We start from the raw sequence: 12,744 nt of genomic DNA on the forward strand, positions 1-12,744 counted from the left end.
TAATACTAATACTCTTATTCATTCTTTAACTAGCTGTGCCCGCGACTTTGTACGCGTGAAAATAGTTTCAATATTTTTTCCCGTTTTTGCAACGTTTTTCTTTACTGTTCCAGCCCTATTGGCTGTATGGTGATGTTATGTATAACTTAAAAGTTAAAACCTTCCTCGATAACAGGGCAACACAAAAATATTTTTTCAAATTGGAGCGGTACTTTCTGAGATTAGCGCGTTCAACCAAACAAACAAATAATCAAAATATTAAATAGTGAAGGTTGATCAACAAGACAAACACTTCATCGTACAGAAGATATACCTACTTAGAATCTAAATAAAATTTCCAATCTAAGTTGGATTTAATTATGACGTGGTGCAATAAATGCAACGCGTAATCAGAACCCCGGGTTAATAGAACAGCCTCTACTTTTGTACTTTTTACTTTAGAATTGGGCAAGTGTCTCAAGATTTGACTAATCAGCCAGAAAACTGTTTTTTACGCATGATACTTTGCAATGTAAAAACTTAATTAGTCAAAATTGTGATAATTTCATGCATGGATGCTTACAGAAATTATGATGGGGGCGCTATTTAGATTATCTAACGTGTAAAACAAAACAAACGTAGCGAGTATTGAATCTATATGCTGTTGGTGAATTGCGATGTTATATAAAATGTTAGCATAACGGCCGACCGCTGCCATTATTATGAACGGTGAGCGCGAGCGCATTGCAGTTCTGGGCGGGAAGCTGCGGCGACATCTTTTGAAGCTTTAAAAAATATTAATAATATTTGTGAAGTGTTTTTAAAGTAATTAAACCTAAGAGATAGTGCTTTAAAAATTAAGAAAGGATCCAATATGAAGCTGCAGTTATTGATGGTAAGTAAAGTTTGTTTAAATAATGAGTAAGTACCTACNCAATGTTATTTGAAGCCATAACTTTTTAAAATCTCAAATTAGGTATTCATCATAGTCCGTCCGTAGGAAGTGTTTAAAATAAAAACTAGTTTAAATCAATAAATTACAGCATAAAGTTTCAGCAAAGCACGGAAACCAACATGCAATTAAGTGCGTTGACTACTTATTTATTATGTATGGTTGGTTAAGTTCTATAATTTTTATTACCATTATTATGCTAAGTTCCTAATAAGTAATTTCTGATTTAACGAATACTTGTGATCAAGATATTTGTAGGTACATTTTTTTATGTTACAGCTAAGTAATTTACAATTTTCTCTAATAGGAGTAGATATACCTACTATTGTTAGTCATATATTAATTTAAACTTAACATTGTTTTAATTAAAAATAGGCATAACTTAAAACCAAGCAAAAGTTTATTATGACTTCGATGTTTCATAGTTCAGTCCGCAGAACTCAAGGGCATTTCTAGAATTTTACTTTCATTAAATTTATTTAGTCATAGTTTATTAGTTTCACTTTCGTCCGATTACAATATTACTTGGTGCATAGCTAAGAAGCCATTAAAAGTATAATAGCCTGTTTAAGTGCGGAATGGTCGCTTTTATAGACCTACAGGTTTAACTATCTATCCCGAACCTTTGTCCAGGCTATTGGCCGAAATTTATTTAGGGTCGTCCTCTTAGTAATCCTGCTCCACATTGAGCTTCCAAAGTGATTTGTCTCTTTATCCGTACCTATCTGTTTCGTTTCGTTATCTCTTTATCTGTTTCGTCTCATCGGTCTCATATTACTATTTTTGAGGTAGCGAGCTTTTCCACTTATTGCAATGTGAAGCTGCAGGTACCTACTGTCTAAGTATCTATCATCTACAGTCTTCCCGAAAAAAAAACCTATTGTTCACCAACATCCATGTCTTTAAATCGCCAAAAGTTATCAACATACATTTATTGATCACTAGCTGTGCCCGCAACTTCGTACGCGTGAAAACCCGTTTTTGCAACATTTTTCATTTTTGCTCTGCACCTATTACTCGTAGCGTGATGGTATTGTATAGCCTTCCTCAATAAATGGGCTATCTAACACTGAAAGAATTTTTCAAATCGGACTGGTAGTTCCTGAGATTAGCGCGTTCAAGTAAACAAACTAACTCTTCAGCTTTTATTTATAATATTAGTATAGACTAGCGGCCGCCCGCGACTTCGTACGCGTGGATCCCGTTTTACCCCCTTCATCTATCTTACGCGGTTTAGATTTTTTCATACAAATGTTTTTTCCCGCTAACTCCCGTTCCCGTGGGAATTTTGCAATATCCTGTTGTAACTAAGCTTTAAGTTTACTAACATACCTGCATGCCAAATTTCAAGCGTCTAACTTAAGCTGTTTAGATTTTTCATACAAAAGGATTTTCCCGCTAATTCCCGTTCCCGTGGGAATTCCTAAGTAAACTATAACCTGCCCAGGAGTGTGAAGAATAATTGTACGAAGTTTCGTTAAAATCCGTCAAGTAGTTTTTGTTTCTATAAGGAACATACAGACAGACAAAAATTTTACTGATTGCATTTATGGCATCAGTATCGATCACTAATCACTCCCTGATAGTTATTTTGAAAATATATTTCATGTACAGAATTGAGCTCTCTACAGATTTATTATAAGTATAGATTGTTTTTCTTTTACATTTCGGAAAACACAAAATCAAATGTTATCTAGGAAATATGTAATTTCATCCAGTCATCGTATGGAAATGTAGAGACATAAACGCGTAAGAGAATCGTTTAACCAATGGTTTTCTCTGCTGGCTAAGGTCAATTTTAAAATAATATTTTTCGTTCAATTTTTGTTTTGTTCACATCTAGGCGTGCTGGGAGCGTCTCTTACAAAAGTTAATTTATAATTTATATTTATCAGCACTATGTCTACAACTCTAGACTTTTTGTTTGTTGTTTACCTACCATTAATATTTATTTATAAGCGTTGTCTTTTCAACTTCCAAAACTAATTTAACTTTTCACCCACGTACTAAAATTAGTCAAACCGTTTAGGCTACGGGAGGTCAAAATCTCAAAGACAAATCTCAGTAAATAACTTTTAAGCTACAAAACATTGTCTCCTTCCTTCCAACTAAGTACCTAAGTCCAATAGCGCGGAACCAAGTAGTCCTTTCCAGTTTCACAGCATTCGCTGCCATAACCAAAATTAAACCGAAACCCAATTTAGGCCAAATTATCGGTCACTAGTACCAATAACGACCTTGCCAGAAGTCTTCCAGCTAGGGACCACTTGGATTTAGAAAGTACACTATCGAGGCTCGATAGTGCGAGATTAAGCGATATTTACTGCAGAAAGGGCTTTAGATTGCGAGGGCAATGCCGTTGTTTACCTCCGGCCATTTCGGAACAGGCTCGGGGACATAATGGACTATTAGGCCAGTGCGATATATTTAACAAACAACACCCTGTGGATTGCGGCGGGTACAAACCGTAGGCCAGTTGTACCTGTGCGTAAATTATAATTGTGGGGAACTTTCGCGGTCTTTAGGTCACGTTTTATGGCGTGAAATATGACACTTGTTTCTTTATAACTTTTGAATTTAATGCAATTCATAAAATATAGGTAAGATATTTATGGATTTTAGTATTTAATTTACATCAATATCGGACAATTCAAAAACATAAACGAAGTACCTAGGATATTTTACTAAAATTTTAATTACCTACTTAAAATTACCATATTTAGTCATTTTAATTATAATTACTTATGAGACTGAGAAGTGGAATTAGTCCGGCGTTTCAATTGAAGGAAACATTCCTCGGTAAATAATAATATACTGTAGTAAAGTTTAAACTGGACTATTTTAGTAACTAACTTCAAAAGAGAACAGCTCTTTTGGGTAATTCGTTTAAGTATAATTTCCATGCGTGTGTTAAACAAGCTTTGAGGCGTTTGTGTAACGCTATTCAAACTATCCGAGAATTACACTTCCATTACAATGACAAAGGTTTCTATTTGCAAACTAATTGAATAAATCATTCGTGACTTAAACTCGTGTAACTTTTTAAATTACAAACCGAATGGTGTTGCCCGCGATTCGGTAACTAAGTTATTTCAAAAACTGGGGCGGTGTGTCTCCAATCTTTGAATAACCACCTAACTAAGTAACTACAGGGGTCGGTTTGCTAATGACTTCAGTAAGTTAACTCGCAATTATCCTCTCACGTGCCGTTAAACCAGACACAATAGAAAAACTGTTGTTTGGTGACATACTTACGAATAAGTTAGAAATTAATACAATTAGGCCAGTTAAATTAACAAAATATTCTAAGATACCTAGTAGGTACGATCCGATCTTTACATTTTTTTGTAAGTAACTCCCTAATTACTCACATTACACGCATTCAACACTTTTTGTGGGAATTCTCCATGTAGGAAGTAAGATAAGTAAAGTTATGGTAAAAATCAGAAAAATCATTTTTTAAAAATCTTGACGCGTAGGTATTCAAACTGCCTTCCTTCCTTTACCCGAAATATTTCACGTGAAGAAGGGAAACCTTGAAAAAGGCGTTTTGTCGTATCGTTTCATCCATTTGTGAACTTTCCGTTTTTGCATTCCACATCTTATTTATAGAGCCTAAAGTGGCGCCAGACATAAATATGCATGAGAAAGTAGCCTATCTTTAACCGAGTAAACGCGATCTGTGTAGGTAGGATCGCTTGCCTATCTGACCACCTCGAGATCTAGACTTTCTAGGTAGTCCTAGAAAGTCCGCGCCATCCGCTCCATTAGCCCTGACCACAATACGCCAGTTAAACAACTATTGTTGGACAAATTGTGGTGTTGACGCTTGTTATTGCATGCCAATTAAAAAGATTTAAGAGGAAAATATCTTCGTAAAATTAATAATGAATGTACTTGCTTGTTTGCCCATGTTATTGTTTTCAGGAAGCAGTGCTTTTTTTTATTTATAACATTTTTAATAGTTATAGTCTCTGCCTCATTAGATTTTCATCGTCATCCTCTTCATGAAACATTAGTTTATTGGCGTGCATAGGTACTAAAATTATATGATCCGCAATTTTATAGGAAGCATGCAAGCATACATGCACGGTTCACATTCACCCTTTTCTTCCTACCTAATTATCTCTAGATAACGATTTCCCGATAACATAAGCAGCAAAAGTAAACCACTTTAACAGAGTTCAACCAGTTTGTGCGAGGCGATCTATAAAAGACATCGTTCGATTAACTCCATTAAACCAGATTCTGTTAAGTTCCGGGCCCGTATCCAATGGAGTTGGGGAAAGTGAAAATTTTCACTGAAAGTAAACCATTTCTACTATCAATAACATTATCTGGACCAATACAATAGATAGCACTATTTGTTAAATTAGAAAGTACCTACAAAGGAATCTAGTTCTACTGAGGGATTTTTAATTTGTGTGTAACTGACTAAGCGAATTAGGTCTTTGCGAATTTACACAAATTGACTTTTGCGACCTTGCTATCGCTACATCCTACATTATTTCAGTGACACGATGATGGAAATCGAGATTCAGAATTGATTCTATAAATAACTTCCTTAATCTATTCGACAGGGGCTACTTATGTCACTCCTTACAAACTTTCCAACCTTCGTGTGAGATTAAGTCTCAAGTCTGCAAGGCAGAATAAGCATTTTATCGGGGTTTTCTTAAAAATGCCAACACCACAAATCCTTTACCTTCCGTATCCTAACTCAATTCCCGATTACCTCACGGCCAGTGCTCTATAAACGCTGTCACAATACATACGTCTCCCGCATACGGTCAACAACTCATGTTCTTCAGACCTTGAAATTGCAGATCCTAATGTTTTGTTAAGCCCATGGCAGGTAAACTTCGGTCAAGTTTATTTATAGCTTGCATCATCGACCAGAAAAAAAGATAGCTTCCGTACACGGTCCATTTCTCGCGTTCGTGATCAGACCTTTTTAGGGTTCCGTAGNGTACCTACTTAATGTTATTTGAAGCAATAACTTTTTTTAATCTCAAATTAAGTACCTATTATCCCCGGAAGTATTTAAAATAAAAACTAAAATCAATTAATTACAACATAGTTTTAGCAAAGCACGGAAACTAACATGCAAGTGTATTGACTATTATGTATGGTTACGTTCTATAATTTTTATTACCATTATTATGATAAGTTCCTAATAGGTAATTTCTGATTTAACGAATACTTAGTGATCAAGATATTTGTACATATTTTTATGTGTAATAAGTAGATATACCTACTATTGTTAGTCATATATTAACTTAAACTTAACATTGTTTTAATTAAAAATAGAAATAACTTAAAACCAAGCAAAAGTTTATTATAGCTACGATGTTTCTTAGTTACGTTCGCAGAACTCAAGGGCATTTCTAGAATTTTACTTTCATTTAATTTATTTAGTCATAGTTTATTAGTTTCACTTTCGTCCGATTACAATATTACTTGGTGCATAGCTAAGAAGCCATTAAAAGTATAATAGCCTGTTTAAGTGCGGAATGGTCCCTTTTATAGACCTACAGGTTTAACCATCTATCCCGAACCTTTGTCCAGGCTATTGGCCGAAATTTATTTAGGGTCGCCCTCTTAGTAATCCTGCTCCACATTGAGCTTCCAAAGTGATTTGTCTCTTTATCCGTACTTGTAGATAGCTCTCTCTGTTTCGTCTCATCGGTCTCATATTAGTATTTTTACTATTTTTGAGGTAGCGAGCTTTCCCCGGTCACTTATTGCAATGTGAAGCTGCGGGTACTGCCTAAGTACTTATCTATCATCTACAGTCTTCCCGAAAAAAACCTATTGTTCACTAACATCCATATGTGTTTAAATGGCCAAAAGTGATCAACATACATTAAAATTTATTGATAACCGTACAGCTTGTCATTGTTTTTTCTTTTACACGCATCTTTATTAACATTTCGGGCAATTTCGGAAAACACAAAATTAAGAGTAGGCGCACACCGTTGATTTTTCGTCGGCCGATAGTTTAGTCGGGCAGTTGATCAGTATGGGCATGTATGGGAGTGCGCACACTACGCCGATTCAATTTGGCCGATTCTTCATACAATTTAAAATCGGGCACAACTATCGGCCAACTAAAAATCAACGATAGAGTAGGCGCACTACTCTAAATGTTATCTAGGAAACATGTAGTTTCCTCCAGTCATCGTATGGAAAATGTAGACATAACGCGTAAAGTAAGAGAATCATTTAACCAATGGATTTTTCTCTGCTGGCTTAGATCAATTTTGAAAATAATATTTTTCGTCCAATTTTTGTTTTGTTCGCAGATGCGAAAACCTAGATAGGTGTGCTATGAGCGTCTCTATGTCTAGAACTCTAGACTTTTTGTTTGTTGTGTGGGACTTAATTACCTAACTTAAATTAATTATTTATAAGCATTGTCTTTTCAACTTACAAAACTAATTTAACTGATCACCCACGTACTAAAATTAGATAGTCAAACCGTTTAGGCTAGGGAGGTCAAAATCTTAAAGACAAACGAATTTTAAGCTACAAAACATTGTTTATATCCTTCCAACCAAGTGCAATAGTGCCGAACCAAGTAGTCCTTTCCAGTTTCACAGCATTCGCTGCCATAACCAAAATTAAACCGAAACCCAATTTAGGCCAAATTATCGGTCACTAGTCCCAATAACGACCTTGCCAGAAATCTTCCAGCTAGGGACCACTTGGATTTAGAAAGTACACTATCGAGGCCCGATAGTGCGAGATTAAGCGATATTTACTGCAGAAAGGGCAATGCCGTTGTTTACCTCCGGCCATTTCGGAACAGGCTCGGGGACATAATGGACTATTAGGCCAGTGCGATATATTTAACAAACAACACCCTGTGGATTGCGGCGGGTACAAACCGTAGGCCAGTTGTACCTGTGCGTAAATTGTAATTGTGGGGAACTTTCGCGGTCTTTAGGGGAGACNAAGTATCTCTTATAGTTTTTGAGATAGGTTGATTAAATTGACATAATAAGTTTATTATATTTGCTGCTACGGAACCCTTTGTGCGCGAGCCCGACTCGCACTTGGCCGGTTTTTTAATTTATGTGTTCTACCTAACCGACTAAGCGAATTAGGGCTTTGCGAATTTACATTTATAGAATTGCCTGAACAAATTGACTTTTTCGACCTTGCTATAGCTGTAGCTAAGCTTGCTATAGCTCCTACATTATTTCAGTGACTAAGTACGATGATGGAAATCGAGATTCAGGATTAAGCCTATACTTTAATAACTTCCTTAATCTATTCGACAGGGACTATTTTTGTAATTCCATACGGACCTATAAGCTTCGTGTGAGACTTGCTGCAAAGTAGAATAACAATTTTATCGGGGTTTTCTTAAAAATGCCAACACCACAAATCCTTTACCTTCCGTATCCTAACTCAATTCCCGATTACCTCACGGCCAGTGCTCTATAAACGCTGTCACAATACGTCTCCCGCATACGGTCAACAACTCATGTTCTTCAGACCTTGAAATTGCAGATCCTAATGTTTTGTAAAGCCCATGGCAGGTAAACTTCGGTCAAGTTTATTTATAGCTTGCATCATCGACCAGAAAAAAAGATAGCTTCCGTACACGGTCCATTTCTCGCGTTCGTGATCAGACCTTTTTTTCTTATAGTTTAGTGAAGCAGTGGGTGGGCAACTGGCTCTAGGATGTTGCACAACATTACGTTACATATCGGAGATTTTTCCTACAATTCCTGTCGATTCTTATGTCACAGCGGATCGTTACCTGGTAGCGCTATGTTAGGAAGGTGTTCATTTCCCGTCACGCTTTAAGTAGTACAACGTTTAAGTACGAGTGAAAAATGGAGCTATTACGTATAATACAAACAAAATGGACCCACTTAATGATTTAAATTATGTACAAATGACAGGACATCAAGTAATTTTTAGATGATTCTTTGAACACCTAATTAAAAAGTTAAGGAAAATTAGATCTCGGTCGGTACTAAGCTAAGTAGGTAATGACCTACTGCACAATGTCTGGTGTTTTATTGCTTGTAAACATCTAAGTTACTTTTCTTCGCGTTGTGATGTTGTGACACAGTTACTGTGATTGAAGATTACGTGATGTGCTCCAATAGAGGCTATCAACTTTTTACTGATCGCTCTTTTATTTTAAGCTGGCATTTGGGTCAATTAGGTTTTATATTTTTATTAAAGGCTTGAAACGATTCAATTTTAACTGTCGTAATTGTTACAAAAACTTTGTTTATTTCAGATATTGCCGCTAATTCTGTCTACAGTCGCGATTAAAGTTCCTGTAGATAAAAAACAAGATGAATCGGAGGATGATACAGAAGTAAAGACGGATGATACTCAGAATAAGCCGATATACTATACCTCAGATGAGAGTGTCGATAGCTATTTGATTCCTCCGAATCCTCACACACAAGAAGAAGTCTTGCCTGATTCAATTGTGACGCCAGCGACTTACCTGTTACCACCGTCCGCTGATAAACAAGCAGGGTATTACTACGCACCCACGGAGTCTGGAGAACAATCCGATTGGTACCCAATAGCTCAACAGACTGTACCGCAGGATCAACCGGTCAAATTGCTCCCACCGAAACTGCAAAGCGCTGCAATACCTATATTTCTTTCCAACGCCAATGATTCCATACCATTCAAAGTTATACAAGACCCGAGGTCTGGAAAAGTGCTCACAGACAGATTTGTTGTACCCATACCGTCTGTGAAACTTGAACCTCCGGCAGAAGACGCGCCAAATGTGTACACGGTTCAAACTCCCTCTGAAGAGCTGGAGTTGCCAGCAGAAGAAATAGATCACCAGTATGACATTCCAAAACTATCTGCAAACAAAGGTGAACATTACTTGGACCACCAACAACCCATTGCTCCGCATCTCTTACCACCAAAACAATTTATCCGTAAATACAAAAAACCAACAAAAATCTACCCAAAGAAGTACGAAGGAAGTTTCAAACCTGTGCCGATACCTATAGCTCAGTTTGCTGACGAGGCACTCTCAGAGGTCCCTAGAGCAAAACCTGCAAAGTATTTCAAGCCTTTACCAAGCATAGATGGTGTAAATTTGACGCCAATTGATGAGAAGAGGATATACCAGTACGAGCTTGCTCAACAAAAACAAAAATTGAAAGCTGAAGGATCACAGGTAAGCAGTAATGAAAATTCAAAGTATTCTAACATTTAAGAATACAGAATACAATAGATACTAATATAAAATGATGTTACAGGAACAACAAGACGAATCAGCAGAGAAATACGTGCCCGTACCACCGACAGAACAAGACGCTTCGGAATCTCACTACAGATACCCTGGACGTATGTAAAGTAACCTTAATATTATGCAAATTATTATCAAAGTTATCAAACTTTACAACAAACGTTTTGGTGGATATGGAAATGATATTTCAGCACTTATTTAAATTATAGAGCGATGTAAGTTATATGAAAGTGAGATCGAAAATTGTGATTAATATGAAACAATTATCTACACAGTATGTAGTGTGAAAAAGAAATCTAGCTTTACAAACTGACCCAGATTTAATAACAATGCGTATGATTAACCAAATTTATTACGCAAGTAAATAAATAATTTGTATGTTTATTACCCTACTTTCCCGCGGAAGTGAGATTTAATATTGATATTGCCAAACAATAGCATGAACCATTACGATTTATAATATAAAAATAAATTACACTTAGTTCATTTTCAATACAAATTGATTACTGTTGATGTAACTACAAAGCAACAAAGAGCGGGGGAGTCAATAGCCGAAGTCGGGTTTATGTGGCCACTCTGTTGATTTTTCGAGTTCTACATGAGATTGTCTATGTGAAAAAGACAACAGCAGCCTTTGAAACTATAGGTACGTTTATTGTGGAAGCATCACCGACTTATCGATTTTGGCTAACGTGACTGGTTGGTAGGGTCCAAAAGATAAGGAGACATTAAAATTTAAAGTGCCCCCAGACTACGTTTATTTTAATTATTTTTGTCATAACTGAATAAATACTTTTTGATTAGATTTGAAGAGTTCTGTTTCCGTAGTGGAGAGTAAAGTTGCAAGTTCGTAGCCGACTGCACGCAGCAGCAGCAGACGACGTGTCGCCGCGACACGTCACTTTTTATGTATTTTTATGAAATACTTCCAGGCGACGCGACGTGTCGCTTACTACGAATGGTAGATATTTCATAGAAATACATAGAAACCAGTATAATGTCGCTGCGACACGTCGTCTGCTGCTGCCTCATGTCGTCCGCTTCCAACGTGTACCCTAATGACCTGACTATGATAATAAATCAATTCCACCGCCGTATTTCCAGATAACGCATATCCAGTGCCATTGAGGCCGGTGCCCGCGGCGGCGCCGGCGCCGATCCGAGTTGCACCGACCGCGGCTCCACCCCCACAGAACCATGCGCAAGCGCCGCCAGCACCTGACGACCGCACTGAGTTCCGCATGCATGGAATGAAAGGACCGCACAGTTACCAGTTTGGATACGACACTGGCAAAGGGTACGCCAAACCAATATTAAACTTACTGGAATCTTTTTTCATTACTCTATAAATTATAGCTGTTCATTGGTTGTTATCATGGAGTGGTTTGTGGATACAGAATCCATAAAACATTAACAGAGAAGTTCAGGGAACATAAATCATGCCTCTAAAAGTCGGCGGAATTTCTGCATAGAGAAAGCTATGTATTCTGTATGGGTATATTAAAAAAAATATTCATTTCCGTTGTGTAAAGTATATTTTTGTTTTGTTATAATGAAATAATGTAATATGGATTTTAGGACAGTGCACACTTTTTAATTTTTCGTCAATCTGTCTCTAATGCTTCAACCACGCCAAACGCATGCAGATCGCTATCGCCGGCGCGATCAAAGGCCAATGACAGATCGCGTGAACTGTCATAGGTCGCGCGACATGTCATAGGCCTTTGATCGCGCCGGCGATAGCTATCTGCACGCGTTGGTGTGGTTGAAGTTTTAGTAGTTAATGGCGCCCAAAGTGGTATTTTTCTAAAACATGTGTCACAGCAATACGTATAAATATAACTTATTTTATGTTTTTAACAGCAAAAACCGCCAGTTCCGTTACGAGGAGCGAGACAACGACGGCCTCGTCCGCGGCCACTACGGCTACATGGACAAGCACGGCAAGCTGCGCGTCGTCAACTACAGGGCGCACCCCGAACACGGCTTCCAGGCCGACACGCAGGAGGAGAACAAGGAGTGAACGAGTCACGGCTANCCACGGCTAGGAAGCGCGCCGTGATAAAAGCTTATCGATGTTTTAAACGATAAATCGATAAGATGGCGTGCATCTTTGGCCTACAGAAATAGACATAGCTAGAGATGCGATGAGATGCGCCCTTGAGTATCAGATAAGAGAAGGAAAACTTATTTAATGGCCGCCGTAATGTAAACATGAGATAACGCAACAAAAAATGATGTAAAACATTATTAGACCACTCCAAGATGGAATTTATTGTTTTTTATTTGTTGGTATTGCTGATAAATATGTTGATCTGTGAAATAAAGATGTCCATACAAAAATTTAGGTATAAGAACTTAAAGTCGCCAGAACAAACGCGACCGCCGGTAGTCTTATGATCCTTTACGGAAAATCGGCATTAGAACGGTGCGACCCGTCGGTCTTTTGATACTCAAGGGGCAATTGATAGGCTATCAATGTATTGTAAGCGCAAACAATTTATGCTGATAACTTCCAATATTGTCGATGGCATTGAGACACTTCAGTCGTTACGCTATCGGT

At 37.4% G+C, this 12,744-nt stretch overlaps 1 protein-coding gene across 1 annotated transcript; it reads left to right on the forward strand.

Moving 5' to 3' along the window:
• Positions 1-342: 342 nt before the first annotated feature.
• On the forward strand, positions 343-12,524 carry LOC114355483 (titin). The gene is made up of 5 exons (XM_028308346.1): positions 343-874; positions 9,195-10,109; positions 10,192-10,279; positions 11,286-11,478; positions 12,045-12,524. The coding sequence occupies exons 1-5, from the start codon at positions 854-856 to the stop codon at positions 12,202-12,204; spliced, it is 1,377 nt and encodes a 458-aa protein (XP_028164147.1). The 5' UTR covers positions 343-853; the 3' UTR covers positions 12,205-12,524.
• The last annotated feature ends 220 nt before the right edge of the window (positions 12,525-12,744 follow it).

This window comes from Ostrinia furnacalis, unplaced genomic scaffold (genome assembly GCF_004193835.3).
Source record: "Ostrinia furnacalis isolate ACB-3 unplaced genomic scaffold, ASM419383v2 OfSCF2414, whole genome shotgun sequence".
NCBI lineage: Eukaryota > Metazoa > Arthropoda > Insecta > Lepidoptera > Crambidae > Ostrinia > Ostrinia furnacalis.